Source organism: Mesoplodon bidens, assembly GCF_964165515.1.
Source record: "Mesoplodon bidens genome assembly, chromosome: 1".
Classification (NCBI taxonomy): domain Eukaryota; kingdom Metazoa; phylum Chordata; class Mammalia; order Artiodactyla; family Ziphiidae; genus Mesoplodon; species Mesoplodon bidens.
This window is the reverse complement of record NC_138176.1, coordinates 35,594,731-35,620,079: the sequence shown is the minus strand read 5'-3', so window position 1 is coordinate 35,620,079 and position 25,349 is coordinate 35,594,731. Positions and strand designations below refer to the sequence as shown.

At 36.1% G+C, this 25,349-nt stretch overlaps 1 protein-coding gene across 1 annotated transcript in view; it reads left to right on the top strand.

Moving 5' to 3' along the window:
- The first annotated feature begins 216 nt into the window (after window positions 1–216).
- The window catches only part of KIF11 (kinesin family member 11), a 61,672-nt gene continuing 36,539 nt past the window's right edge, over window positions 217–25,349 (top strand). Inside the window, exons 1-15 of the mRNA XM_081243090.1 lie at window positions 217–540; window positions 4,689–4,821; window positions 5,045–5,142; window positions 5,231–5,309; window positions 6,391–6,576; window positions 6,756–6,880; window positions 9,590–9,680; window positions 10,228–10,470; window positions 11,874–11,969; window positions 15,459–15,547; window positions 19,465–19,552; window positions 20,307–20,495; window positions 21,124–21,331; window positions 22,568–22,740; window positions 24,420–24,545. Of these exons, the coding sequence (XP_081099216.1) occupies window positions 464–540; window positions 4,689–4,821; window positions 5,045–5,142; window positions 5,231–5,309; window positions 6,391–6,576; window positions 6,756–6,880; window positions 9,590–9,680; window positions 10,228–10,470; window positions 11,874–11,969; window positions 15,459–15,547; window positions 19,465–19,552; window positions 20,307–20,495; window positions 21,124–21,331; window positions 22,568–22,740; window positions 24,420–24,545 (2,001 nt within the window). The 5' untranslated portion in view covers window positions 217–463. The remainder of the gene's footprint in view (window positions 541–4,688; window positions 4,822–5,044; window positions 5,143–5,230; window positions 5,310–6,390; window positions 6,577–6,755; window positions 6,881–9,589; window positions 9,681–10,227; window positions 10,471–11,873; window positions 11,970–15,458; window positions 15,548–19,464; window positions 19,553–20,306; window positions 20,496–21,123; window positions 21,332–22,567; window positions 22,741–24,419; window positions 24,546–25,349) is intronic.

The window sequence follows — 25,349 nt, the reverse complement described above, 5'->3', positions numbered from 1 at the left end:
TGTAATTGACCAAATTGAGCAAGTTGAAGTGTGACATTACTAAGTCCGCCGTCTCTCCCACGAGACTACGAGTTCCAGGAGGGCATGGTCGGATCTGCTATTTACTTTCCCGCGGGCCACGCCCCGGGAGCGGAATCTGGCGATGACACCGCATCCCATGGTGCCTTGCGCGCCTGCGCTGCAATTGGCCCGGAGGCTCGGCTCCTTTTTCAAATTGAGGCGCCGAGTCGTTGCTTGGTTTCCTGGGCTTCGGGCGGATACTGGGTTGGCGATTCGAAGGCTCGGGCGGGTGGAGGACAGAGGCAGGGGCCAGTCACAGTCCCTGGTGGAGAGCGATTTCCCCGGCCACGCCAGTACCCGACAGGGGAGGAGGGCACCCGGGTCCTCGCCGGCCGCCGAGCCGCTCCACGCCCCACGGCGCCCGAGTCCGCGACCAGGCCTTGATTTTTCGGCGGGGACCGTCATGGCGTCTCAGCCGAATTCATCTGCGAAGAAGAAAGATGAGAAGGGGAAGAACATCCAAGTGGTGGTGAGATGCAGGTAGGCCGAGCTTGGCAGGATTCCGAGCCCCGGGCTTTGCTGCAGGGCTCCTTCCTGCGCGGTCCGAGGAGAGGGCTTTTGTTTGCAATTTCTGAAGGGACCAGACCTTCCTGTTTCATAGTTATCTGCGTTCTGTTTGATAAAATGACACCAGGTTGCTGTGAGGAGTAAATTAGTATTTTTTCTTTTTTTTCCAGAAGAAAGGAATTTATATCTGAGTTTATAGTTTAAACTGCTATTGAGAAGGAGAATTTGGTCGCCGTTCTTTAGTGAAATGTGTTCTTTTCTATAAAAACTACTGTCGACAAAGATTTAGGTGTCACTCCTTGCAGTTGGTCCGTTTGGAGATGACTGCACACCTACTTTACAGATGTTTTAACACTTACGTTGGGATTACCATCCTCTCCATCACCTCTAAAAACGTAATCAGTCCCCTCTTCTCTTTATTCTAGATGCAGTATTTCCTTAATCCCTACTAAACAAGTAAACATCACTGTATTTAATTTTTAAAAATTAAGTTGTAGAGTGAGTTTATGTTTTTAAGATCAAGGAGAAAACTTAAGTTCTGCTACATTTCCCAGTGGTTTCCATATCACTTCCCAATTTTAAAATGAGCTAGGAGAGGAAGGACATACTTGAACATACTTGAGGCCCTCCACAGTTTACTGGTATTTGTGTGTTTTGTATGTCTGTTTTTGCTGCTGTTGTTTTAAAAACTACCAACTATCAGAAACTTTTCTGTAAATCCAAACGTATTCTAAAATTAAAAGGTTATTTAAAAAGTGTATTAACAAACTTTCTTAGGTTATTGCCTACACAGCTTTGGTGACTTGAGTTGTAGATATCAAAGGTAATAGCTAACTTTCTAAATAGGCACCAGAGAAGACATTTGGTGGTAACCTTAAGTCTAGCCAATTACATTCTAGTTGCACTCTAGGGCTTCTGCTAATAGTTACTTGTTTTGAAGACTAGAAAAACAGCCTATATTCAAATGCAAATTTTTAGATGATTTTGATCGTTTAGTAAAGTCAAGTGGTATTACCTTTTCGGTGTGGCTTTATTTTCTTTGATTTCATTTTTATTGTTAGTTACAGAATATGTCAGACCTATAAAAAGTTAATAGAGAACAATGAAACAGACATCTGCGTATCCATCACCCAGATTAGAAACAACAATCATTACATCTAGAGTCCCAGCGTATCCCTCCGCATCCCTTTTCTCTACCTCAAGAGTTAAACATTATCCTGAACTTCATGTTTATTATCTCCATACATTTTTTTTTTTTTTTTTTTTTTGCGGTACGCGGGCCTCTCACTGTTGTGGCCTCTCCCATTGCGGAGCACAGTCTCCGGACGCGCAGGCTCAGCGGCCATGGCTCACGGGCCCAGCCGCTCCGCGGCATGCGGGATCCTCCCGGACCGGGGCACGAACCCGTGTCCCCTGCATCGGCAGGCAGACTCTCAACCACTGCGCCAGCAGGGAAGCCCTATTATCTCCATACATTTCAAGGCTTAACTTAAAAGAGATTTCTTTTACTTTATCACTAATGAAAAGTGCTTAGGTTGTGTCTAATGTTTACAATAACTTTAGTATAAAGAGATGTTTTTCTTTTCAAGTTAGCCTTTTCTTTTTCAAATAGCCTTCCTAATGCAAATATGTCCTTAAACTTTACTAAATAAACAACTTATGAGGCCCTCGGAGGTTGTCAAATCTTTTCTGTAAAGGGCCCAGATAGTAAATATTTTAGGCTTTGCAGGCCATATGTGGTTTCTGTCACATACTCTTCTCTGATTTTTTCCCCCGTTTTTTTTTTTTTTTTTTAATTTATTAAATTTATTTATTTTTGGCTGTGTTGGGTCTTCGCTGCTGAGCCCACAGGTTTTCTCTAGTTGCAGTGAGCGGGGGCTACACTTCATTGCGGTGTGCGGGCTTCTCATTGTGGTGGCTTCTCTTGTTGTGGAGCACGGACTGTAGGTGCGCAGGCTTCAGTAGTTGTGGCTCACGGGCTCAGTAGTTGTGGCTCACGGGCTCCAGAGTGCAGGCTCAGTAGTTGTGGTGCACGGGCTTAGTTGCTCCGTGTCATGTGGGATCTTCCTGGACCAGGGTTCGAACCTGTGTCTCTTGCATTGGGAGGCAGATTCTTAACCACTGCGCCACCAGGGAAGCCTTTTTCCCCCAGTTTTAAACTTTTAATTGGCACAGTTTATTGTAGCCTAAGAGATCAGCAAAATTTGAAGAGAGATGACTTCATTACTTGATTACAATGAATACAATCTTTACGATGTTCTTTACTTGTACAACAACTATATGAATATTTATGGGATGAATGAATGGATTTAGCAATTCATTCAAAAAGTCCGCTGGACACGACTTTTTTTTTTTTTAAATCCTCAGTCTTTCTTTACCATTTTGGTTGTTTGAATTTTAATATACTGTATCGAGGCCAACTAAAATTGATGGGTTTGCTAATGTCATCAGCAGAAACCTTGCAATATCTAATTAAAGAAGTCTGGATAGGAAAATAGTTGCTTAGCAACACTCTTTATTGCAGTGCAAACAGTCCCTTAAGCTGCTCTCTGGGAGCTTTGATAACTCTTAGGAATGTGTGATTTGTGTGAACTTCTACTACTCTGCCCTGACAGCTTGAATGGTATTCATTTGGTAACTTAATCACACATCCAGGCAAGAGGTTAGACCAATTGGAAAAGCTTTAACCACATGAGAGGAATTCATTCCACTTGATACTTTTGTCCTACCTCAGTACAAGTTGGTTTTGACTTAATTTTTTTGAAATTTTTTTGAACTTTTAATAATACTGCATACTGTGACTTATGTGCATTGTGTAGGTTTCAGTACACTTGACAAATGACAGCATGACCAGATATTACTTGGAAGTTACTGAGTTAAATTTCCCAGGATCACAAATTTGGTCTTCTGACCAGTCAAACATGCTAGGTGGTGGGGCATGCCAGAGGACACTGAGGTATCCTTCTTAAAGTAAATAGCAACTAGGTTCGTCTAGTAATGAGGGGAAAGATAATTTCCTATTTGGTGTTTCCTGTCACAGTATGTGATAATGAATGGGAAAAATGAACTCAGGTCAAGAGTACACCTTTCCCTTTGGCCCAGATGTGCGTTAAGTATATCAATATCTTATGGATGCTATTCTGTGGACTATGGTTCTTTTTAGCTTTCCCATCATTCCCCTTAGGATGACATTTATTAAGCAGTGTAGTATAACAGATATTTGAGTGCCTACTGTGTGCTAAGCATAGTAGTAGACACTGGGGAAACAATAAATTAAACAGGATTTCTTTCCCTACACTGTGAGGTTGGTACTATTACCAACCTTAATTTTCAAATGAGGAGACAGGCACAAGGGGCTACATTGCCCAAGCAGACTGGATGGAGAGTCCTCACTTTACTGAAATGCCTAAGGAAGCATTTATTATCTTAGATTACTTCACAGGGAGTCTTTCCCGTCACCCATGCCTCTCCCCTATCACACCCTGTCCCAATTAAGGCCACATTAAACTTTTGCTGTATGTTCCTACCTTTTACGTACTCTTTCTAAACATCACCTCTCTTATAATCACTTGTTTTATGTCACTGTTCCCCACTAGACCTCACAGAGCTGTGAGGACAAACAGTTAATACATGTGAAGCACTTGGAACAGTGAGTACCTGGCACCTAGTAAGCACTCAACGTATTAGTCATTATTTTAATCTGTTTTTTATTTTGTGCCATTTATCCACTGGCAGGTTGATATTTTGAACGCAAATCTGTTATGTTATTTCTACTACATCATAACCTAACTTGACTGGATTCTAAGAACATTGGAAATAGAATTCTAAAAAATAAGTTTGGCATTTTTTACAAGTTAATTCTGTTAGCATCTATTCCAAGAAACTGTCAAAATTGTACATGTCTTTCAAAACTTTTTAAAAAACTAATTTTATTTCTGGGAATTGAAACCCTTAAAATTCTGCTGTCTGCCTTAGCAGTGTCATTTACTCCTCATTTAATCTCTATCACCAACAGTGTAGTTAAAACTTCACATTGTTCTTGCCTGAGGTATTAACAAAAATGTCATCAGTAACCAGATAACTAAGAGTTCTTGAATAACCTTGTGTGTTTCTTTTTACAGACCATTTAATTTGGCAGAGCGGAAAGCTAATGCCCATTCTGTAGTAGAATGTGATCACATACGGAAAGAAGTTAGTGTACGAACTGCAGGATTGGCCGACAAAAGCTCAAGGAAAACATATACTTTTGATATGGTACTTACTTCCTAAAATGCTTCTACTTCTTTATTATTCACTAATGTAAAGTTATTAGTACACATATTTTCTGTAGGTTCTAGTGTACAGTTACAAATTTCAGTTAATCCTTTAAGTTGTCAAATGGTTTCTAGTGGGCTGAATAAGTTAATATATTAAAAACAAAATTATTAAAGTAATTCTGAATTTTTTTTTTAAGAAATGCCTTTTTTTTTTTGGATAGGTTTTTGGAGCATCTACTAAACAAATTGACGTTTATCGAAGTGTCGTTTGTCCAATTCTAGATGAAGTTATTATGGGCTATAACTGCACTATTTTTGCGTGAGTGAAACACTATTTTTCAAATTGATGAAAAGGTTTAGATGCGTGTATTCGTTTTTTTGTTTAACACTTTTGTTAATTTTGACAGATATGGCCAAACTGGCACTGGAAAAACCTTTACAATGGAAGGTGAAAGGTCCCCTAATGAAGAATATACTTGGGAGGAGGTATTTATTGTTTATAACAGACTTCTGTCTCTAAAGTGGCTGAATTATAGCCAAATAAAACTTGGTTGAAGGCCTGTCTTGAAATAGAAAAGATCAGAGTACCCATGTCAAACATGAATTTAGGCTAAACTACTACTACAGTAAAATTAAAGTATATGGTATGGCTTTTGTTTAAGAAACATACATTCTTATTGGGAGAGAGAGGAGCAATACATATGGCACAGTTAAGTGATAAGAGAAGGGTCTGTTTCGGAGAGAACAGTTGGAGCAGACTATTGTGGGAAAGTGGAATGTGAGTAGGGCTTGAAGGGGAAAACCTTGCAGTGCGGGAGTTAGTATCATAAAGTTAGCGTATGGGGGAAGCGGTATGGTACTTTATTAATGATGGCTTTGAGTGTTCAAGAAATTAAGATAGCTGTATTATTGGATATTATAGAAAGCACATAGTACATTTCACAAAGATTTCTATCAAATGTGTTTAAATGAGTTTAATGACTAAGTTAATTTTCCATATTATCAACATTTAGGTAGATCCTTTTTTCTAGTGGTTACATACCTGAGGTATTAACTTACTTTATGCATGGATAATAAAGTTATGGAACTGTAATCATAGGAGATATGGAACAGGATTAAAGCACAGTTTCAGAGAGTCATAACAGTTTTATTAAGGATACTTAGACATTTGAGAAACAACTTTGTTTTATGTCAGAATTAGAGAATATACTGTTAGATGAACCACTTCTGATTAAAATGATGGTGTTATGTTCTCATGAGAAAACTTGGAAAGGATTATTGAAATTGGCTTTATAAGTAGCTTGGTTCAATTGGTTTCTGTGTAATGCTCAGGCATAAAGTGGCTGACAGGAATGACAGATTTGTGGAAGGTGTAAGGAAGAATAATTACTATTAAACAGACTGTTGTAAATGGCTTGGCTTCTCCAACAGGTTAGTTTTTGTTTTGTTTTTAAACCTGTTTTGACATACTTATATTTAAATATACTATAAAGGAGGCCCTTGTTATATGTGTTTTAACTATTGCAGTAAATGGCATTCTTTAAAGTCTTTAATGTTACAATTTCAGGATCCTTTGGCTGGTATAATTCCACGTACTCTTCATCAAATTTTTGAGAAACTTACTGATAATGGTACTGAATTTTCAGTCAAAGTGTCACTGTTGGAAATCTATAATGAAGAGCTTTTTGATCTCCTTAATCCATCTTCTGATGTTTCTGAGAGACTACAGATGTTTGATGATCCCCGTAACAAGGTAACTTCAGTCTTTGAGAATGAAATGTCTCCAAATGTTAATGTGTGGTACTTTGGGAAGTCTCTCTCTCTCTCTCTGTGTATGTATACATATATATATATATATATATATATATATATATATATATATATATATATATTTAAACCAATCTAATGGATGCTTTTTTGATATTTTGTCAGAGGGGAGTGATAATCAAAGGTTTAGAAGAAATTACAGTACACAACAAGGATGAAGTCTATCAAATTTTGGAGAAGGGGGCAGCAAAAAGGACAACTGCAGCAACTTTGATGAATGCCTACTCTAGGTGAGAAAGCCATTGTTTCCCCCACCGCTCCATTTCCTTTTTAAGAAGAACTATGAACTTGGGGAATCAAAGTGGGGTGAGTTAAGGTATGTGAGTCACACGTCTAGATTGTATGCTAGATTGTATGCCTTAGTAATTGGCTTGAGATTTATAGGGAGAGCACCAATGTTGGGAGAATGTTGAAAGAAGAACAAAGACAAATTGAACTTGAGCAGAAGTATTAAGTCTTTTAAAGGAGAAGATTTCTTTTCCCAAATGAAATTATACATGGAAGCCCAGATTAAAATGTGGCTGCTGTAGTTGATTTGGCAGTCGGATGCTCAGAGGCTAACCTCCTCAGCCTTAGGAAGTTTTGCCCTGAGCACTTTTCTGGAGCCTCTCAGTATACTGAGAACACAGTTTGAAAACCCCTGATTTGAGTAAGGATTAGAGGAAAATCAAATGACTTTATATTTTTCCAGCTTTATTGAGGTATAAATGACAAAAATTTTATATATTTAGGTTGTGCAACGTGATTTTTTTTTTTTCCAAATGGCTTCATTTTAATGTAGGAAGACAAATGGTCACTAACACTGGCTTTTAAGAGGAGAAAGGGACATATTTGGTAGTACCCCTTATAGGATGCATCCCAAACTCTCCAAATGCAGTTCACCAAGTCAGAGGTGATTTTTTTTCTGCTAGTCTTTGAAGGAAACATCAGAATGTAATTGAAAGAGCTATGGATTAGGAATTAGATATTTGTGTTTAGTTCCAGTTCTGCAGTTAACTAAATATGTTACTTCAGGTAGTTAAACTTATCTGAATATCATTTTCCCTGAGCTACAAAATGACTTTTAGGGCTAACTCTCATTTCTTTGCTCTCTTATAGTTGGACATTTCTATAATATGCTATAACGATTATAATTGCAACTCTGTAAAAATATGTATGCATTTAAAGAAAGAAGAAAAATAGCATAAGATGAAAGTAATTAAGATCATGGAATTATGGGTGCTTTTACAATTTTAATTAAATTTTCCTATAATAGCTTTCCATTTAAAAACTTAAGTTATAAACCAATCATAGAATGAAATTTCCATTTTCATTAAATGATTGGTTTATAACTTTATTTAGAATTTGGAGGAATGAACTTAAGAAAATTTCTTTTCTCTAAATACTTTTCTCTGAAATATAAAATTCCTATTCTATAAATTTGAATAATTAAGGATTCCCTTTTTTGTACATAGACTGGAATAAAGATCTCTTCTTATGAATGTATGTGATAAAGAGAAGGAAAATGTAATTCACTTTTCCAAAATCAGAGTTGACTTTTGTGTTTAATTGCATTAATTCCATAATCTTCAGTTAGGAATGGGTAAATTATGGTAGGAAAACATGAGATGCATATTATAATTCAAATCTATAGTTTATATTTTTCCATGTGCCCTTCCTCTTTTCTGTTATATAAAATAATTCAAATAATTTTGTAAAAATGATACTTACTGTAAAATTTTCCAAGTAACGTGAAAAGTACAAATGAGGAAATTAAAAATTACCATATGCCAACCATCAATGACATTAACAAACATAATGTCATTTATCAAATGTCATTGATGCAGAAAGGAATGATGTCTTTGTTTGTCTATATGATTTTGATATCTCTCAGATAAAAGTTGAATGTCAATATACAGCATAAGACAGACTTTGGAAAACTTTATAGTCTAGCAGTGATTATCTTGTAGTGTTTTTTTTTTTTTTTTTTTTTCTTTTTGTGGTATGCGGGCCTCTCACTGCCGTGGCCTCTCCCGTTGCGGAGCACAGGCTCCGGACGCGCAGGCCCAGCGGCCACGGCTCACGGGCCCAGCCATTCCGCGGCATATGGGATCCTCCCAGACCGGGGCACGAACCCGTATCCCCTGCATCGGCAGGCGGACTCTCAACCACTGGGCCACCAGGGAGGCCCTCTTGTAGTGTTTTGGTAAACACTGCTGTTTACTAATTTCTGCTGTTCAGTGGAAGGAGCTACCCATCTCTGATGACATTCTCAAAGCAGAGCAATGTACTTTTAGAACAATTGACTTTGAAGGGGAGTAATCAGATGGCTTGCCTGGTGCTGTTTGAATTTATGGTAATGACATATTTCAAGTGGTTCTTTTTTTTTAATTTTTTAATTTTTGGCTGCGTTGGGTCTTAATTGCTGTGCGCAGGCTTTTCTCTAGTTGCGAGGGGGGAGCTACTCTTCGTTGAGGTGCGCGGGCTTCTCATTGCAGCAGCTTCTCTTGTTGCGGAGCACGGGCTCTAGGCGCGCGGGCTCAGTAGTTGTGGCTCTAGGGCTCTAGAGCACAGGCTCAGTAGTTGTGGTGCACAGGCTTAGTTGCTCCGCAGCATGTGGGGTTTTCCTGGACCAGGGCTCAAACCCGTATCCCCTGCATTGGCAGGTGGATTCTTAACCACTGCGCCACCATGGAAGCCCCTCAAGTGGTTCTTATAAATAGAAAGATCGATTGCAAGCCTTCCCTTTTGGGATCTCCCCTGTGGGGGGCAGGTACAAGAAAACAAAAACCTAGCATTCTATTCATCCACTGTCTTCCAAAATCTTATTGGTATCTTCTCTGATACTATCTTTTTCTACCCTGGTGGATTTAGATCTTTCTTTTCTGTTTTCAATGTTTTATAGAAAGCAAATAATGTTTTGTATTATAATGACTGGGCAACTTGGTCTTGTTTTCTAGTCGTTCCCACTCAGTTTTCTCTGTTACCATACATATGAAAGAAACTACAATTGATGGAGAGGAGCTTGTTAAAATTGGAAAGTTGAACTTGGTAAGCATCAACCTTAATACCACTGTTTCATTCTTTCTTTTTTTTCTAGTTTTATTGAGGCATAATTGCCAAATAAAATTAAGTATTTAAAATGTACAGCATGGCAGGATATCCTTTCTCATGGCTGAATAATATTCAAGTGTGTATGTGTGTATCACATCACATCTTCTTTATCTGTTCATTCATCAATGGGTACTTAGGCTGTTTCATACCTTGGTTATTGTGAATAATGCAATGAATGTGGGAGTGCAGATATTTCTTTGAGATAGTGATTTCATTTCCTTTGGATACATACCCAGAAGTGGGATTGCTAGGTCAGATGGTAGTTCTATTCCAATGTTTCATTCTTTATCACCTCATAAAGCAGCTTGAAGGTTTGTATTTATAGACAATATTTTTGTAGTCACTGGGTTATTAGGTTTGTAATGGATTGTTAATTATAGAAAAATTACTGGCTATTTAATATATTTATGTACAATACAAGAATGAAAGTCTTCTATTCCAAATCCAATAGACTGAGAACTTACTTTTATTTTTAAAATTTAAGGTTGATCTTGCAGGAAGTGAAAACATTGGACGTTCTGGAGCAGTTGACAAGAGAGCTCGGGAAGCTGGAAATATCAATCAATCCCTGCTGACTTTGGGAAGGGTTATTACTGCTCTTGTAGAAAGAACACCTCATGTTCCTTATCGAGAATCTAAACTAACTAGAATCCTCCAGGACTCTCTTGGGGGACGTACAAGAACATCTATAATTGCAACAATTTCTCCTGCATCTCTCAATCTTGAGGTAAGCTCTTTGAAAGGTATCCGGAAGTACAGTAGCTATAATTCTTATTTAATATCACATATTTTTTAAGTTCATCAATTGGCTTCATTCATTCTATACTACAGTAAGAAGAATCTGGACATTGCGTGTGGACATGTCGAGGAGGACAACACTGGAAAAATTGTCTTTCTCCTTTCTGGCAGTTTTTAATCTTAAAAAACTACTTACTGGGACTTCCTGGGCATGGTGGTTAAGAATCCGCCTGCCAATGCAGGGGACATGGGTTTGAGCCCTGGTCTGGGAAGATCCCACATGTCACGGAGCAACTAAGCCTATGCGCCACAACTACTGAGCCTGTGCTCTACAGCCTGTGAGCCACAACTACTGAGCCTGCGTGCCACAACTAACGAAGCCTGCGCACCTAGAGCCCGTGCCCTGCAACAAGGGAAGCCACCGCAACGAGAAGCTCACACACTGCAACGAAGAGTGACCTCCGCTCGCTGCAACTAGAGAAAGCCCGCATGTGGCAACAAAGACCCAATGCAGCCAAAAATTAAAAATAAATAAGTAAATAAATAGTTACTTAAGGGGGGTGGTGGGATGAATTGGGAGATTGGGATCGGCATATATACACTACTGTGTATAAAATAGATAACTAATGAGAACCTACTGTATAGCACAGGGAACTCCACTCAGTGCTCTCTGGTGACCTAAATGGGAAGGAAATCCAAAAAAGAGGGGATATATGTATACATATAGCTGATTCACTTTGCTATACAGCAGAAACTAATACAACTTTGTAAAGCAGTTATACCCCAATTAAAAAAAAAAAAACTAGTTACTTAATTGCATTTTTCCACACAGTCTTCAAAGAAAATTGCTGTGGTCATTAGCAGTGGATGGTCTAATTGAGGACTTAGAAGTGGGTTAAGTGAATGCTACTGTTTTAGAGGCTGCTTAGAGAGCACTGAAGATGGGGTTGGATGTGTGGGAACAGGTAGGAAAACCAAGAGAAACAACAAAGATGGTAAAATCTTTTATTGGGTTATGTGCTTTAAATGGAATTAGGAAAAGCTTTTATAAGGTCTTTAACTCCCCTTTCATTTAAAAAAATATCTTTATTGGGATATAATTCACATACCATAAAATTCACCCATTAAAAGTATATAATTCAGTGATTTTACTATATTCACAGAGCTGTGCAACTATCACAAAAATTTAAGTCTAAACATTTTTTTTAATTCATTAATTAATTTTATTTATTTAGTTTTGGCTGCGTTGGGTCTTCGTTGCTGCATGCAGGCTTTCTCTAGTTGCGGTGAGCCGGGACTCCTCTTTGTTGTGGTGCGTGGGCTTCTCACTGCGGTGGCTTCTCTTGTTGAAAATTAGTATTTTCAGTAATTGGCCTTTTCTTTTCATCACAGGAAACTCTGAGTACATTGGAATATGCTCACAGAGCAAAGAACATACTCAATAAGCCTGAAGTTAACCAGAAACTCACCAAAAAAGCTCTGATTAAGGTATTTGTGAATTTTTGTGGAGTAATGTAATCTTGTTTGACAAATGTGGAAATGAGGAGCTGAAATAGATAATTGTTAAAAAAAATTTATTAAATTGCCTGTGGTAAGGCTTTTCATCTAATGATTTGAACTAAATACCCTATGTGTTAAAATGTTTTTTCTAATGCTAATATGTTGACTTTACCAGCTCTATCAAGTCAGCAAAATTTAAGTATATAATGGTGCTTCAAGGAAGTTTTAATTAGCAGTTCCCTAATGAATAATGATATTGAGCATCTTTTCACATGTTTATTATCCATCTGTATATCTTTTATGTGAAATGTCTACTAAATACTTTGCCCAATTTTTAATTGGGTTGTCTTTTTATTAAGTTGTAAAGAGTTGTTCATATCTTCTTGGTACAAGCCCTTTACGAGATTATTTGTAAATATTTCCTCGCAGCCTGGCTTGTCTTTTCCTTTTCTTGGTAATGGTTTTCTTTTTTTTTTAATTGAAGATTTTATTGAGGTAACTGTAGATTCACATGCAGTTGAAAGAAATAATACAGAGAGAGCCTTTGTACATTTTATCAAACAATATAGTAAAAAATCACCACAGGGATATTGACATTAATAACAACTCACTGATCTTATTCCCCAATTTTCCTTGTATTCACGTGTGTGTGTTTAGTTAATGCTATACAGTTTTGTCACATGTGTAGGTTCATGGAGCCACCACCAGTCAAGATACTGAACAGTTCCATCACAATAAGGATTCTTCATTGCCCTTTTATAATCTTTTCCTTCCCACTTTCACTTCCCCTCCCTAATCTCTGCTATCTACTATCTGTACTCTATTTCTAAACCTTTGCCATTTCAAAAGTGTTATTGAATGGAATCATATAGTATGCAAACTTTTGGGATTGCCTTTTTTTCACTCAGCATAATTCCCTGGAGGTTCACCTGACTTGTGCATATCAATAGATTTTCCTTTTTAGTGCTGAGGAATATTCCATGGTATGTGTATACCATACATACGGTTTGTTGTCAGATTCACCTGTTGAAAGACATATGGGCTGATTTCAATTTTTCACAATTATAAATAAAACTGCGTTGATCATTTGTTTACAGTAATTTGTGTGCACATAAATTTTCATTTTTCTGGGATGATTGCCCAAGGGTATAATTGTTGTGTTCTATGGTAATTGAATAATAAGTTTTTAAGGAACTGCCAAGCTGTTTTTCCAGAGCGGCTATACCATTTTACATTCCCACTAGCAATGTATGAGTCATCTAGTTTCTCCACATCCTTACCAGCATTTGGTGTTGTAACTATTTTTTATTTTAATCATTCTGATGAGTATGATAGGTAATAAATAATATCTCACTGTGGTTTTAACTTATATTTCTGTACTGGCTAATGATGTTGAACGTCTTTTCATGTCCTTATTTGCTGTTTGTTACCCTCTTTGGTGAAATGTCTGTTCATGTTTTTAGGCCCATTTTCTAATTGGATTATTTGTTGTTGTGGTGGTGGTTTGAAAGTTTTTAATGTATTCTACATACTAGTCCTTTGTCACAAACATGGTTTGCAATTATTATCCCCCAGGCTGTATTTGTCTTCTCATCCTCTTCTTATGGGCTTTTGCAGAGCAAGTGTTTATAATTTCGATGTGGTCTAATTTGTCAATTTTTTTCTTTTATGCATTGTGTTTTTGGTGTCATTTGCAAGAACTCTTTGCCTACCTCTAGATCCTGAAGATTTTTTCCTTTTTCTTTTTTTTAAATGAAGGTTTTGTATTTCTACATCTCACACTTAATTTCATGATCCATTTTGAGTTGATTTTTGTATAAGGCGTAAGACTTAGATCAAGGTACATTTTTTTCACCTATGGGGTGTCTGGATGGCTTTAGCATTCTTTGTTGAAAAAGCTATGTTTTCTCCATTAAACTGATTTTGCACCATTGTGAAAAATCAGTTGGGTATATTTGTGTGGACATATGTCTGGGCTTTCTCTTCTGTTCCATTGATTTATGTCTGTCCCTCCACTAATATACAGTTTTAATTACTGTAGCTTTTAAAAAAAAATTTTTATTGGAGTATAGTTGATTTACAATGTTGTGTTAATTTCAGTTGTACAGCAGTGTAATACCTCTTGGAATCAGGTAGACAGTTTAAAGGAAGTTTATTTGAGAAAACCTCTTTTTTCATAAAGAGCCTCAAAATTGTCAGGACCTGAGAAAAACTACAGGGATTTTATATTCATTGTTTTAAAAATGCCAGGCTCTTTTATAAGCATTAATTTTATTTAGACACTTGAATTTTTGAACCCTAATGTTATTATTAAATCTAGAATATTTAACAGTAATTCTTTAAGACAATAAAATATTTGGTCATTTTAAAAATTTCAATTGTTTCAGTGTATATTTTTAATAGTTTGTTTTAGGATCCAATTAAGGTTTACCCTTTGCAACTTTCGGATCTATCTTTAGGTTTCAATACATTGGTTCTTCTTCCATCTACTTTCCCTCATATAATGTATTTGTGGAAGTATCTGTATTATTGTCCTGTAGAAGTTTCCTGTACTATCTTGACATGTTCTAATCTTCATATTTTCTATAAATTGGTAGTTGGATTTTGAGGCTTGATAGATTCAGGTTTTATTTATTTATATATTTTTGGCCACACTAGTTCATAGGTGGTGGTATGTTCTCCCACTAGGAAGCACAGAATGTGGTTCTTTCTCTTTTTGAGGGGAATTGATTATATTCAAGTGACTTGATCCCTTAGTTCTTTAACGATCGCAAAATGATAATTTTCTAATTCAATTATTCTTTCTTAGTTGATTGCTGGACTACCTCTATAAAGAGGAACTTTTCCTCAGCTACCCAAGGGTATAATTCTTATAGGAAAGGCAGGACAAATGCTTGATTCATTTCCTTTGACAGTTTTGAGAGTAACGAGTTGGTTTCCCAGCTTTCTCAATATCATTATAAACTCATGGACTTAAAATATTTGTGCTTACCAATTGTAGTTAATATCCTCACTGATGTTCAAACTGTCCCGTCTTTGGTCAGTGGGTACCTCTTAAGTGGGTTCTTGAGTCCTTTTCACTAGCCTAGGCTTCTTTGGCTTTCTTCCTATTTTGTTTGACAAGATGTTGTAGGTTCATCCTGAATGTTTTTTGCCCCAGTCCTAGAGTCAGACACTTCTCTAAGAAATCCTGGTTCCTTTTAATGTGAGATGCTATTTAGAGACCAACCTGGGTACTGGAGGTTGTGTTTTTTCTTCAGGAGCCTGTATTTTTATAATGAGTGCATTTAAAGGAGTTTTGGAAGCTGTTGAAACACTTTATTCTAAACAGATTAATATTGAATGAAAAGTATGGTTATGACTTTTTATCATACATGTTTATGCTTTAAAAAACATAGGAGGGCTAACTTTGTTTTATTTATTGCATATCCTCCCCAAACTGAAGTGCTAAATTGACATGACATTCTTCTTACATAGGAGTATACAGAAGAGATAGAGCGTCTGAAACGAGATCTTGCTGCAGCCCGTGAAAAAAATGGAGTGTACATTTCTGAAGAAAATTTCAGGTAAGCCCTTGGCTATGGGAATTAATTTCTAAGAGTAAGCACTTTCTGGTAATAGGCTGTTTGAAGTGCCTCCTATAGATGCTGCTTTTCATTTTGACATTAACAAGTAGTTATGAAACAGTTTAAAACTCTTTTTATGTAACTTTATTTGTAGATAATGATAGATTCATATGAAGTTGTAAGAAGAGTACAGAGGTCCCATGTATTTTTCACCCAGTTTCCCACATCTTAAGTAACTGTACAGTATCAAAACTGGGAAATTGACACTAGTACAATGTGTGTGTATAATTCTACCTCATTTTATCACATTTGTAGATTTGCTATAGTTCTACAGTTAAGATGCAGATTTATCCTATCATTACAAACATCTTGCTCTTGCTACCCCTCTATAGTCATATTCATTAACCCTTCTTCCCCAATGATTCCTAACCCCTGGCAACCACTGATCTGTTCACTTTTTTTTTTTTTTAATTAATTATTTATTTATTTGGCTGCGTCGGGTCTTCGTTGCGGCACGCAGGATCTTAGTTGCAGCACATGGGCTTCTCTCTAGTTGTGGCATGCAGGCTTAGTAGTTGTGGCATGCAGGCTTAGTTGCCCTGCAGCATGTGGGATCTTAGTTCCCCAACCAGGGCTCGAACCCGTGTCCCCTGCATTGGAAGGCAGATTCTTAACCACTGGACCTCTGTTCACTTTTTAACCCTGGAGTAGTTTGTTTCAAGGAAAGCTTCTACTGAAGCTTTATGTAGAAACAACAATAATAACAGAGGCAGAAGACAAGTGGGATGCTAAGGATTATAACTTGAAAATTCCTGAATGCGTTTATCCTTGAAGATACTAAGGAGGGTGACTTTCACAGGGCATTTTTGATAGTAACCAAAAGCATTTTAATATAACCTTTTACTCTTTTATAGATGTTACATTACATGATCATTCTAATGGTATATAAATCATTTAATAAACTAATTTTTTCCATTTATTTTCAATTACCATAATGTGCTATATCCTCCTGATTGTTGTTCATATGTTAGTTTTAGAAATGCTCAAATTTATATTGTGTATTGTAGGGTATTAAACAATAATTCTCCCTTTATTCTTCCTATGTGACTTTAGTTTTGTTTGTTCCTTTCATGGCCCATACTCAGTTGGCAAAAACATTTTTACAAAAATCTTTTGTAAGTTTGCACTTAATTCTTAAACTTGATATTTTAAAATGTTTTCTTTTTTCTGTTTCTCTGGTTTTCAGATATACTCCTCTACCATACACACTAGTGCTGCATTATTTTTTTTCAAGTGTTCACTTTACAGGTGCCCCTATTTCTATCATTTTAATATTTTTTATATGTTATATCTTATTCAATAAAAACATTTTATATTTTAAGTTTGGTATCAGAATGCTAGAAAACCCAACTTAAACTGACTTAAAACGGCAAGGATATTTAGTCCAGTAACTCAAGGATCCTGTTTCCTGTCCTGAGTGGTAACTTTCTTCTAGGGCTAGCTGTTTTCAGGGAAGATGGTCAGCAGCAGAACAGCTACCTTCTGTCGTTCATGTCTCATGTGGATGAGAGGCTGCCAGTCCTTTAACCATCAAAACTGGCCAGGGGAACATCACTTGTTGATTAGTTTAGTCCTCAGTTATGTCCTTGTATGAACCAATACAAAGGCAAAGGAGTTGAATTTCCCTGATTGTCTTGAGCCAGTCAGGCTTATTCCCTGGATTTAGGGATGGATTTAGCGCCCCCCCACCCCCACCCCGCCATACAGGTTGGCTGCTGTACAGTCAGGGAAGAGTAATTTCCCAGAGGAAATCTGGGTGCTGGAAATAGGTGCTTAGTAGGCAACCATTGGATATCTACAAGTGCTTTTGTCTCTTGATTTGCTAATATGGTATCTTCTGCTGTTAATAGTTAAACATTGGACACTGCAGACTAATTTTCTTATCTTCTGTTCATCTCTTTGATGTAGTTTAGATTAAGAAATAACTTTAGTTTGTTCATCACATTATTTTAAGGACAGTGTTTACTCATAATAGGCATGAGGCATGATCTGAAATAAAGTTAATTCTGAAAAAGCTCTTAGAATTATTATACCTTAAGTCAGAGAAGGATCACAAAAGCTGCAGCCAACGTTTAAACATTTATCCCAAGTTTAATAGACCTTTTAAAACTATATCAAAATTATATCATTCCCTCCAGCCTCTGCCTACTCCAGCTGGCCTGCCATAGCCAGCCAGCACATGCTGTCTGCACAGGGGATGTGTCTATACAAGGCCATCCATGCCTTTAAGCCTGGGAGAGGTAGTATACTAATTTGAAAAGATATATGTTCCCATATGTTCATTGCAGCACCATTTATAATAGTTAAGATGTGGAACCAACCTAAGTGTCCATTGGCAGATGAATAAAGAAGATGTGATACATAAATAATGAAATACTACACAGCCATGAAAAAGAATGAAATCTTGCCATTAATGACACCATGGATAGATCTAGAGGGTATTATGCTAAGTGAAATGAGTCAGATAAAAACAAATTTATGATTTCACTTATATGTCGAATCTAAAAAACCAAACAAATGAACAAACATAATAAAACAGAAACAGACTCATAGATACAGAGGACAAATTGGTGGTTCCCAGTGAGGAGGGTGGTGAGGGAGTGGGCAAAAGAGGCGAAGGGGATTAAGGGGTACAAAATTCCAGTTATATAAGTCAGTCACAGGGATGTAATGTAAAGCATAGGGAATATAGTCAACAATATTGTAATAACTTTATATGATGACAGATGGTAACTAGACTTATTGTGGTGACCATTTTGTGATGTATAAAAATATCAAATCACTATGTTGTACACCTGAAACTAATATAATATTGTAAGTCAATTATACTTCAATTAAAAATTATTTATCAAAACTATATCATTCATTAAATAACAATGTTGCATCCCTCTTGTATATTCAGTATAGGAAAAGCATTTCAAATATCCCATTCTACTTTAAAGAGCTATTTCCAATAAAGAACTAATATAGTTATCAAAAGACTGTTAGAATGAACTCTCTTCTTATATTTCAGTTCTGTCTTTTCCTTTAATTAACAATATCTCTAGCTAATAATTTGAGGAAATCTACATTCTTAAAATTCTTTGCCATTTAAGCACAGTGTGGAATAGAAAACGATTGGTAGTTATGAGGGAACTAGAAGAAGGCAAAAGACAGCACTGACTTCTGAAACTTGCTAATGCTCAAAAAATCAGAGAGCCCCATTAAAGCAGACCAGATCTGGTCCAAAATGTCAGTAGTGCTAAGGCTGAGGAACTGTGCTTTAGAGAATAATCGTTTATCTCATGAGGACTTTTGCGGTGGTGTGACAGTGATATGTGTGTGGGGGTGTGTATTGGGGTACGGGTGCTGGGGGCAGGGGAGTGTAATTGCTCTATATACATACTTTAGTTTCCCAGGTTTTCGCCCCTTATCTCACCCCTTCCTCCTGTGACACCTGATGCCTTCACATCACAAACCTCTCCTGGATTCTCTGTGTCTTGTTTATACTTCATATTCCTGATTCCTGATAGACACCTAGCTGTATGTCCCACCTCTACTGTTTTTATGTGGGTTATAATCTTCTGTCATCCTTGTAGCTTCTCAAATTATATGTACACACATGATTTTTCCCCCTCATAGGTAGGGATTCTCAGTTTCAAAATGGAGAAAACAAGAAAAAGCCTATTTATAAACCAAGGACAAAGAATACATTTGTTTTCTGCACTTAGTATCTATCGCTTGACACTTAGGCATCATTGTCATGATAGTGATAAATGGTAGAGATTATATGTAGCTGCCTCAATTGTGTTAGAAGAAATTTTATAAGAATTAGGAAAAAATATTAACTGTCAAACTCCTTTTAAATTTTATTTTAGAGCCATGAGTGGAAAACTAACTGTTCAAGAAGAACAAATTGTAGAATTGCTTGAAAAAATTGCTGCTGTTGAGGAAGAACTAAGTAGGGTAAGCATTCAAAACTGTATTGAATGTCATGCAAAAAGCAAGTATTAAAAGACAATTTCAGAAGGTGAGGGACCTGATATTTTTTCTTTAAGATTTTTGTTTCTTGCTGACCTTTAAACTAAAAGTAAGTTGTATCACAATTTTTTTACTATCATCAATGATAATGAAGAAGCTGACTATTTTGACACTTATATTAATGCAACATTTTAAGAAATTAACTGAATTGTACAATTTAATGTTAAAGCTAAATAGTGAATGCTGAGACATTTTCATCAACATGTTTATCACCTGAGGAAATGCAGATGTTGGGAGAAACCAGATGTTAAATAACTAAGGTAGAAAGACCTGACCCTTCAGTGCCACCCTCACACTGGCAGTGTTTGGAAGGAATCTGAAGAATTAACACCACTCCATTATACCTATTACGTGTTTTTTGTCTGTTTGTTTGTTGCATGGCTTGTGCGATCTTAGTTCCCTAACCAGGGATCAAACCTGTGCCCCCTGCACTGGAAGCGCAGAGTCCTAACCCTGGACTGCCAGGGAACTACCCTGTTACTTGTTTTTAATGAATTTATAGGAAGAAACCAGATGCGATATAAAATGTTCTAACCTACCTGGTAACTTGTTACAACTTTTACATGGAAATAATTTGTTTGGTTCTTCTAATATTATATTGTGAACTAGCCAGGTATCTCAAAAACCAGTTCAGCATTTTTTAATTCTTAAAAAAAAATGTTTAATGTGTTATATATAGGTTACAGAATTGTTTATGGATAACAAAAATGAACTTGACCAGTATAAATGTGACCTGCAAAATAAGACACAGGAACTTGAAACCACTCAAAGACATTTACAAGAAACTAAATTACAGCTTGTTGAAGAAGAATATTTCACGTCAGCTTTGGAAAATACTGAGGAGAAACTTCATGATACTGCCAGCAGGGTTTGTCCTTTGTTTTAATTTGTACTTGCATTAAAGAAAGTAAAGAATGGGTAGAAGTAACTCTTAGCTGAAACGTTAATTGTGAAATTCTATTTATTCACCCCAAATGATATTCCATCCATTTAAGAAACATTATTTTACTCTTTCGTCTAAATTTTCTTCACTAGAGATGTTAATTTAAGAAAAAACTATTCCTAAAGTTTTGAAAATAGAACATGACTTTAATATACTTTTTGGATGTTTAGAATAATGGTGTTGTAATGCTTTACCTGTGGTCATGGTTGAGATTAATCAGTCTTCAAGAATTTAGTATCTTCTAATGAGTATTCAATTTTTTATTAGGTGTACTTTTCTAGGAATTAGTAACACATAATGGGGAAAAAAAATTTGTAAGGGAGCATAATTACTAAAATAAATTGGCAAAATCAGTTTTCCTTGTCTAGATGGCTAGGGGAGGGGAAATAAACATTCCTGGATAAATTAGCATAATTTAAAATTTTCTTCTGATACAATATATAAAATTTACTAGTTCTTATCAGGAGAAATCCTTATGAAGCACAGATATTTTCATTAGACTGCTTTTGTCATATCCATCTTATCAACACTTATTTTTAAAAATCATATATAGTTGCTTAACACAGTTGAAGAAGCTACAAAAGATGTATCTGGTCTCCATTCTAAACTGGATCGTAAGAAGGCAGTTGATCAGCACAATGCAGAAGCTCAGGATATTTTTGGCAAAAACCTGAATAGTCTGTTTAATAGTATGGAAGAATTAATTAAGGATGGCAGCACAAAACAAAAGGCCATGCTAGAAGTTCATAAAACCTTGTTTGGTAAGTTCAGGCATTTCTAATTCTAATCTTTGTGTGTTTAGTGTGAGACTAATTTCAAAACTGATAATTAAATAACATAAAGACTCAGGTGACAGTGTCGGTAGTCCCCTCCAATGCACACACTATCTATTCAGACTAGGGATTAATGCCTTTGAATTAAAACAAATGTTAGTTGAGTTTTTTCTATAAAACTCATATTACATACCTTGTTACAGATCTTGGGTTTCCTTATTGAAATTTTCTGCGCATAAACATTCTCTAACTTTTTTTTCTTTTGAGAATGTGTATTTTGAACGTTTGCTATATTGTCAGAATATGTGGGTATTATTTTTAACCATAACCATTGTTGTTATCTTCATTTAGGAAAGTAAGTATCCATTCGTTTATTATTATTATTATTTTAAATTTATGTATGTATGTATGTATGTATATATGGCTGTGTTGGGTCTTCATTGCTGCGTGCGGGCTTTCTCTAGTTGTGGCGAGCCGGGGCTACTCTTCATTGCCATGTGCGGGCTTCTCGTTGCGGTGGCTTTTCTTATTGCGGAGCGTGGGCTCTAGGCTCCTGGGCTTCAGTAGTTGTGGCACACGGGCTCAGTAGTTGTGGCTCACGGGCTCTAGAGCACAGGCTTAGTAGTTGTGGTGCACAGGCTGAGTTGCTCCCTGGCATGTGGGATCTTCCTGGACAAGGGCTCGAACCTGTGTCCCCTGCGTTGGCAGGCGGATTCTTAACCACTGCGCCACCAGGGAAGTCCCCCATTTGTTTATTATTAAAGTATTGTCTTCACTATAGAAAAGTTGGAAGATGCAGAAATGTAAAAAATTGTAAAAATCACCTAGAGTCTAGTCACTCTAAGCTAACCACTAAAAATTTTGTTTATTGATTTCTAGTTTCTCTTCTTTAACCTCTTTTATCTACAGTAATACTGTGTATTACCTTCAGTTAGAGATTAGTTTTTAGAATATTCTAACTCTTGATTTACACTGAGTTACAGTTTTGGGTCTGATACATCTACAGATGTGCCAAGTGCTTACTGAGTACTGCAGGGACATATTTAATTTATATTTACAATAATTCCATGCTTATGTAGTGATCCAATTATTTTAAGCTTATTTGTTATTACAAATTTCCACAACAAGGATAGAATTTTGCCAACCTCTTTGAAGGTTGTATTTGTATTTAAATATATTTATTGCCAAGTTTAAATCTTCTTTTTCTTTTTCTTTTTGGTATAGGTAACCTGCTGTCTTCCAGTGTCTCTGCATTAGACACGATTACTACAACAGCACTTGGATCTCTCACATCTATTCCAGAAAATGTGTCTACACTTGTTTCTCAGACTTCTAATGTGATATTAAAAGAACAATCATTAGCAGCAGAAAGTAAAACTGTACTTCAGAAATTGATTGTTAGTAAATCTCTTATTTTTAAAGGGTTACACTTGATAAGTCTTCAAAAACAATGTTAACTGCTATTCTTTCATCTTAAGCTTTATTAGACACAATGGTAAACATATCACTTTTAGAAAGTAGGTTTATATTTTTAAAGGCAAATCTCTTCACTGTTCTTTCTCCCAGAAAGATTAATTTCCAAACACATATATACAACTTTTGAAACTTTTTTCACTTACATCCTATAACATAAAGAGTAGGAGTTAGTAAGCCTTTTAATAACTAGAAAGAGTAGGTTTAGCTCCACATGAATTCAAGGGACCCATGTCTTGTTAGCTGGCTCAGAAATTGGTCATTCTTCTTTTCCTCAAGGGTCCTGGAATAGTCATGCTAATGTTACACTGACCCAACCAGGAGATATTAGGTAGTTAATTTTAAAACTACAGAAATACAGAAAAATTTGCAAGAAAAATGACTTACAGAATTTGGAGAACGTATATAATAATTTGTGGGGTCAGATATGTGTGATAAAGCCCTTCTGGCCTTTAACTGTGAGGCTGTTTTTCATAATTCTATAGAAGCCAGCCATCTAATTACACACTGTTGTTTACCTTTTCCATACTTGATTTGTATATACCCTTTATTTTGTAATTGTATCATTTGTCTAGGAAGTTCTTGGTCATCTCACTTTTTTTTCTTTGTACAGGATCTCTGCCTCCCTTTTTGAGTTTAACAATATTTGTTGAACATTTTCCAAGTGAATACTGCAAATGTTCACTGACACTGCCTAAATTCAGTGCTGTATGACATTATTTGGTAGATTTCTTCAGTCACCCAAATTTAACAAAGTTAAAAGATACTCTGTTGGTACTAACTTTTTGGAAATTGATTCATTTGCTAAATGGTAGTCTGTATTTATTGATGTCTTCCTATCAAGCTATAAGGCAAGCTTGAGTCTGAAGAGATGATTGCTGCTCCCTCAGAATGAGTTGAAATTAGTATGCTCACTCTTCTTTCAAAAGAAAACCAGTACCCTTTTAAGTATTTACTAATTATTTCTGTTATAGTTCCTCATTCTTGCCCTAGTAAAAGGAGCTTGGTTCAGAATTTTTTCTTCTTTTTATAAAAATTCCCAATCTACAGTACTTTCTCAACTTTTCTATGTAACTTGACAAGAACAAGAACCTTGACAAGTTCTTCTGATACAATAGGATATAAGTCGCCAGGTCTTCAAATTTAAATACCTCCAGCCCAAAGCCTACTTTTGAAGACTATTTGGTTTCAGCCTTTTTGACTTAGTAATCTAAACTTGTTTGAAATTTATTTCATTAAAATATAGTTGTAGGTGTTTTTTTTCTTCCTTTGTTTGCAATGCTGAAATCTTATCAAATGACTGTCATTTTCCCCTCATCTGAATTCTTCTGACTTCTGTTGCAGTAGACTGTTTAAAAATCTATTGTACATCAAGCGACCATTTTCATAATTACTGTATGCAGGATTAAGTGATTTATGATGAATATAAACTCTAGTAATAAATAGGCTCTGTAGGGTATACAGAATAGAGAATGGATACTTAGGATTTTAATATGCATGTGTTTAGTTAACACAGTATTTAAGATATTATCATTTAACCAGCCAGATTTATGGAAGTGAAAATATTCTTTTTAAAGAGTTGTTTGTTTATTTTCAAAACCAGAATGTACTTAAGAGTGACCTCCTCAGTTCACTGGAAACAGTTTTATCCCCCACTGTGGTATCTATACTGGAAATCAATAGTCAACTAAAGCATATTTTCAAGACTTCATTGATACTGGCTAATAAGGTAACAAATATTCTTATTATCTCAAATTGTTGTTTAAGAAAGAAACTCTATCTGTGGCCACATCTAGAGAGATGTCTACATGTAAAACCCATGGGTTGTGAGAAGGAATCTGGAAGAGGGAGGAGATAGGATGCTCTGCCATTGATGTGGTCAGCAGAATCATGGTGAAGAAAAATGAGAGGGAATGATCTTCAAGATAAATATTTAACTTCACATAGTAACATATATAGCGGACTATCATATGGTGGGTGAGGAAGAAATACATATGAACGTATACCCATATATTTTTTGTTCTAGTTCTGTGAAAAATGCCAGTGGTAGTTTAATAGGGATTGCATTGAATCTGTAGATTGCTTTCGGTAGTAGAGTCATTTTCTCAATGTTGATCTTCCAATCCAAGAACATGGTATATCTCTCCATCTATTTGTATCATCTTTAATTTCTTTCATCAGTGTCTTATAGTTTTCTGAGTACATGTCTTTTGTCTCCTTAGGGTTTATTCCTAGGTATTTTATTCTTTTTGCTGCAGTGGTAAATGGGAGTGTTTCCTTAATTTCTCTTTCAGATTTTTCATCATTAGTGTATAGGAATGCAAGAGATTTCTGTGCATTAATTTTGTATCCTGCAACTTTACCAGGTTCATTGATTAGCTCTAGTAGTTTTCTGGTAGCATCTTTAGGATTCTTTATAGTGTCATGTCTCTGCAAACAGTGACAGCTTTGCTTCTTCTCTTCCGATTTGTATTCCTTTTATTTCTTTTTCTTCTCTGATTGTTGTGGCTAAAACTTCCAAAACTAGGTTGAA